The sequence below is a fragment of the Cystoisospora suis genome (assembly GCF_002600585.1).
Source record: "Cystoisospora suis strain Wien I chromosome Unknown contig_3279, whole genome shotgun sequence".
NCBI classification, from domain to species: Eukaryota; Apicomplexa; class Conoidasida; order Eucoccidiorida; family Sarcocystidae; genus Cystoisospora; species Cystoisospora suis.
The window spans coordinates 6,858-11,646 of NW_027156074.1; the positions used below are offsets into that span (position 1 = coordinate 6,858).

Below are 4,789 nucleotides of genomic sequence, written 5' to 3' on the forward strand. Positions count from 1 at the left end.
TGTCGCGACAAGAAAGTTCAACGTTGTGCGAGACGCTGATCGTTGTTGACCGAGCCCTGTTGCAGGTTGCGTTGAATCCTGCGTGAATTCGTGAGAGTGACAAGCAATATCGTGATGTGAATGCACGGTGCCGCGGTCGACTGTTTGAATTCATTGTTTCGCCTGTTTGAATTTTTCGCGCGGCTGCGGCTTCCTTGCATGTGAAAGCCCTGATTGGACGGAGGGTTTCTTCACTGAGCACCCGGGAAAGGTGTCTTCGCGGAACAGCGTATGCATCGAAACCCGTAGGCTGTGCGCCACAAGTTGGAAGGGTATGTATATATAGGTATGGATAGCTATACACGTATATATGCTTACATCTAAGTAGCTCTCTGTATATGTATTATATATATGCCTCGTTCTTTCTTCATTTGTGACATGAGCCGACTGGCGAGGGAACTAGTGATCTTACCAGCGACTTACTTCTCAACAAAGACGGGAATCGAGAGCAGCGTAGAACTCAGCGACGCTGCTACTGGGGGAGGTATGACACTCGTCCTTCTGTTGACTGACTCCGTGGCACTTACGACGGACATTGAGTCGGAGCGCCCGGGTGCATCTTCTTAGCGTGGTCTGGGGACGGGCGCTCAGCCGAAAAAAAAGAAGTGGTTTTCGTTCTAGTGAAATTAAACAGGCAGCGAGAAACGGAAGAATCCATCCCAGTGTGACTACCGCGCGCCGGAGGTTACAGAACGCGGGCGTGACCTGGGCTGTTGTGAATTTTTCAGCCATTAGCTTTCTTGCCCCGTAGACGGGGTTTTGCCTGTTTCTTGGTCCTAATCGCGACTAGAAACTGAAAAAAGAAGCAGAGAATGGAGCGGCGGCTGTACACTATACTGAAGATATGTTTGGAAATACTTTGAGCCTGCCGCCGTTGAGCTGTCCTTACGACCCGAGCTGCACGCAAACAAAGGCTTGGGACTGTTCTTTACTTTTTGATACGTCTCCCGGGAAAAAAGTACTTACTTCATGTGGCGTTTTCCGCTCCTTGATCTTATTCGATTCTTCGTGGTGGGCGTCTGACCGAACGGTATGCTGTTTGCCGCTCATCTGCTGCCAGGTGGTCAGCCGACTGCCCGGTGTATTCAGGGGTTTCTCCGACACTTCGTGTAACAGGGGGAATTGCATGTGGCTACTTGGAGAATCCGCGGTCACTTATCCTTATTGAGCGGCCTGGCATCACGCGGGCACCTGGGGGTGTTTGCGTGGACACCGTCTCGTTACCCCACCGCTTGAGAACGTGTCCGGGTGTTATCACTTGTGGGCCATTGGCACTTTGCGACAGTGGTACAGCGGCTGCCATTCGCGTTCGGACGCCTTGTTGCGTCCGTGTGGCACTGCAGGTAAGCTTCCACCTTTACCGACGGACTGCACACATACCTGTGACGGTATTGGTTTTCTGGACGCCATGATACAATTGACAGTGTGTCTCGGCAGCGAGGGTCTCGGTGGAGTGTTGGGCTGTTTTCGGCGGGCAGGCAGTAAGATTCTGAAGAAGACCATAGCTTAGTCGTCTCTCGTGTCACCTATGGAGGGGTCCCCCCAGGCGCCGAAGCGTATCGAGAGTGAGAGCCACGACCCGCCAAGCGTGTTGTGCCATGCACGCCGAGCTGGTTTTGGAAGCGTGCCCTGACGTAGAGAGGTGCAACAAAGACAGGCCGGGTGTAGTACTGGACCGGGTATCGCGTTTCGCGTGGGTGGTCCATTCTCAGGAGCGTAGAACTACAGGAAGCACGTGTCTCATGTTTCGCTGTGACACTCCTGTGTATCCACTTAGAGCTGAGGATGAGGACGGAAGCTAGCCCTTGTACAGCAACTATGCAGGGTGAACACCAAATCGGGAAGGAAACCGGTTACGCGTAGTTGATTCGCCAGGAGGTGCGGGATGTGTTCTGGGGGAGCCTTGGCTTTCCCGGTGTTGCCGTGCACCTGCGTTCGTCCCGACCGGTCGCGGACAGCGGGCTGAGGGGGCTGCTAGTCACCTCTAGCTGGCTAGTACACGGCCCAGCTAGCGACTGGATGGCCTGTTTGGTCTTACAGCTGTGTCCGTTCTGACCAGTCACAGATGGCGAGCTGAAGTGGCCCACTGCTTAGGGATAGCCTCAGTCCATAGTCGAGCTAGCTCGCTCGTCGTTAGTCCCAGTGATGGACTAAGGCTACCCCTAAGCAGGCGGCCACTTCAGATCCCCATCTGTGACTGGTCAGAACGGACACAGCTGTGAGACTAAACGAGCTCTGCGGCGTGCTCGGGAGTAACGTGGAATTCAAATTTCCGGGAAGGGGTTGGGTGGTCAAAGGGTGAGGTGTTTAGGTTTCACGGCACGTGCTGGCAAGTTCGATATGCGATTGTGAGCTTCGGGTGGTACTTTAGACGAGGTCAGCGGCAAGGCCGCTGGATTGTCGGGGCTTTGGAATGTGCGAGGGAATGGCTTGATTTTCCGATTAGAGCGATTGTGTTGGCAACGAAACAGGGAGTTAAGACTTTCTCGATGCTTTACGGATGTCTTGCTGGACATGCTAAACCATTTTGGCGAGGTGACATTCTCACTGGGCCGTGCCGCGGATCTTCTTTCAGTACGGAAAAAGCACGCGGTGTGTTTTGCGCTATGAGCGGCGGGACCCGAACTCTCGAACTAACGGGGCAACTCAGCAGAAGTGAGGAGTTTTACTGTTACAAAAACTGTCGAAGGGGAGAAGAGATGTCGTGGATCAGCCAGTGAATGATACAACGGCCGGTTGTGGCAGCCAGCCCAAGGAGAATGGCACCAGATAGTTGACCATTTTCTTCAGTTGTGCTTGGACGAAGCAGTCACACGCAAGCACACACTGAACTGTGTCTGCGGCGGACAGGCAGTAAGCGTCCAGGAGCCGACCACAATTGAACTGTCTCGTGATACGTTTTTCTGCGGCCGTAGTACTACAGCGATGAAACGTGTAAGGCTAGGATCCACTCCGTCCAACGAAAACGCGTTAAAGGGCAGCCGGTGACTTGTTGAACCTCTTTCGACGGACAGCAAGTAAGATTTCTGGAGGCAGCCACACAGTAGACGTCTTTCGTGCTTACCAGGAATTGCATGCCACAGGCGCTGGAGTATGTCATGAAAGTGAGCGCGGCGGTTGCGTTGGGCGTGTCTTTGGACGCCGGGCTCATTGTGAAGGATTGACTGGCTGAGAAACTGTCTGGGGCCGTGTTTGTCATACGATACTTTATGACAGCCCGGTGTTTCCCAGTGCCTACTTGCATGACCCGGTGGCTCAGCAGTGGTGGCGAGGAATGTGCTGTGTAAGTTGACTTCCCTGTGCTGTCCAACTGTTGTATTTTGTGATGACTGTGCTATGTGAACTGAGCTTTTTCTATGCTACCTTACTGGCGGGTTGCGTGGGAATGGGAGTTGAGTGTGCCTACGGAGCGCCGGGCCGCACGCCCGCGGCCGCAGGCGACACGCGGCGGTGAACAGGGCCGGGGGACACTCTTTTCCCCGGGGACTTTTCTTGAGTTATATATGTATTTCTTCTTTTTTCTTGATTTAGAACACAATTAGAAAAGGGAAAAAGAAAAGGGGAGAGGAAGTGAAAACATCGGAGCGGCGGCTGGAGACTGCCGCCGGTGCGCGGCCTCCGGGGCAGCGGACCGCATGCGAACTGGACGATTCAGGGAGTAGTCTCCGGGGAGAAGAGTAGTGAGAACTTTGTGGGCTTTCTTTGGAGAGATGAGCATTTTTGTGTTTGCCGGTGCAAGTGATCCGCTGGATCAATGATTCTCTTCGATCTTCTCGGCCACCCTGAGACCACCGTGTATGATAGGTGTCGGTCAGTCGGCGCGAAGTGGAGTGTGGAAGGGAGACGGTTCTCCGCCGTTCCTTGAGGTGATTCCGGGAGTTGCTGTGACTTTTGGCTGAACGTTTGACGGTCCCTCGCTGACATCTGAGGAGCGTACATTGCAGAGACTCTTTGGGACGTGTCTGTGGGGATATCATTCGCGGTACCCCGGCACTTAGGGATGTGTCCGGGCGACCACGGAGAAATTTTGGCACTCCGCGATAGTGATATTGCTGGTGGACAGTGCGCTCTTCGACGCTGGATTGCGTTGAGGTTGGAGTTGGTGAATTTCGATCTTTTCTCGGCTAAATACTCGACGCCGTGTGAGTATCGGGAATTCTACTTTTGACGCAGGCCCTCGGCGGATGAATTCGAGAGGTTCTACGGGTTAGTGGGTTTCAGGCGACGTGTATTATAAGCCGTGATGAGTGATTCGGGGACTTCTACATGTTGGAAGTGTGCGAAGGTGTGGTGATGCTTTCGAGAGCGGGGCTTCGACGGACCCGTGTGAATGGCTCTTCGTTGTTCAGCTCCCTGGTGTATTCGAGTCCCCAGTGCATAGAACTCGACCTGAACTGTTACCCGTTGAACTGACGAATTATCAGAGGATGTGTGAGGCAATTCGGTCGCTCAGAAGCTCCTACACGAGGAGAGGTGTCCCGCGGGACAGCCTGTGAATGAACCGGCCACGGGCTGTACGTCACATTTAGGCAGGAGTGTAGCGTTAGCGTTGCGAATCGACTCCTGCGCTTGTAGCTAAAGAAGAGTACGCACGAGGAATCCTGATTGTGACAGAAAGCAATACGTCTATATCACCGGGTACACGGGCGTGGACTGTCGGAACCACAATCGGCAACCTAGCCGTTGCTCGACCGACTAGAACGGAAACCAGGAAAAAACGAAATCGCCGCGGGCCCGACAACCGCCGTAG

At 53.8% G+C, this 4,789-nt stretch overlaps 2 protein-coding genes across 2 annotated transcripts; both read left to right on the plus strand.

Annotated features, from left to right (window-relative positions):
* The first annotated feature begins 5 nt into the window (after nt 1-5).
* Nucleotides 6-2,951, plus strand: CSUI_006469 (uncharacterized protein). The gene has a single exon (XM_068066627.1). It carries the CDS (start codon nt 884-886, stop codon nt 1,205-1,207), a length of 324 nt encoding a protein of 107 aa, XP_067921399.1. The 5' UTR covers nt 6-883; the 3' UTR covers nt 1,208-2,951.
* A 99-nt stretch (nt 2,952-3,050) lies between these two features.
* Nucleotides 3,051-4,359, plus strand: CSUI_006470 (uncharacterized protein). The gene has a single exon (XM_068066628.1). The coding sequence runs from the start codon at nt 3,396-3,398 to the stop codon at nt 3,579-3,581; it is 186 nt and encodes a 61-aa protein (XP_067921400.1). The 5' UTR covers nt 3,051-3,395; the 3' UTR covers nt 3,582-4,359.
* The last annotated feature ends 430 nt before the right edge of the window (nt 4,360-4,789 follow it).

Bases quoted from the DNA above. Each gene is read 5' to 3' on its own strand.
- CSUI_006469 (XM_068066627.1), top strand. From the start codon at position 884: ATGTTTGGAAATACTTTGAGCCTGCCGCCGTTGAGCTGTCCTTACGAC.
- CSUI_006470 (XM_068066628.1), top strand. From the start codon at position 3,396: ATGCTACCTTACTGGCGGGTTGCGTGGGAATGGGAGTTGAGTGTGCCT.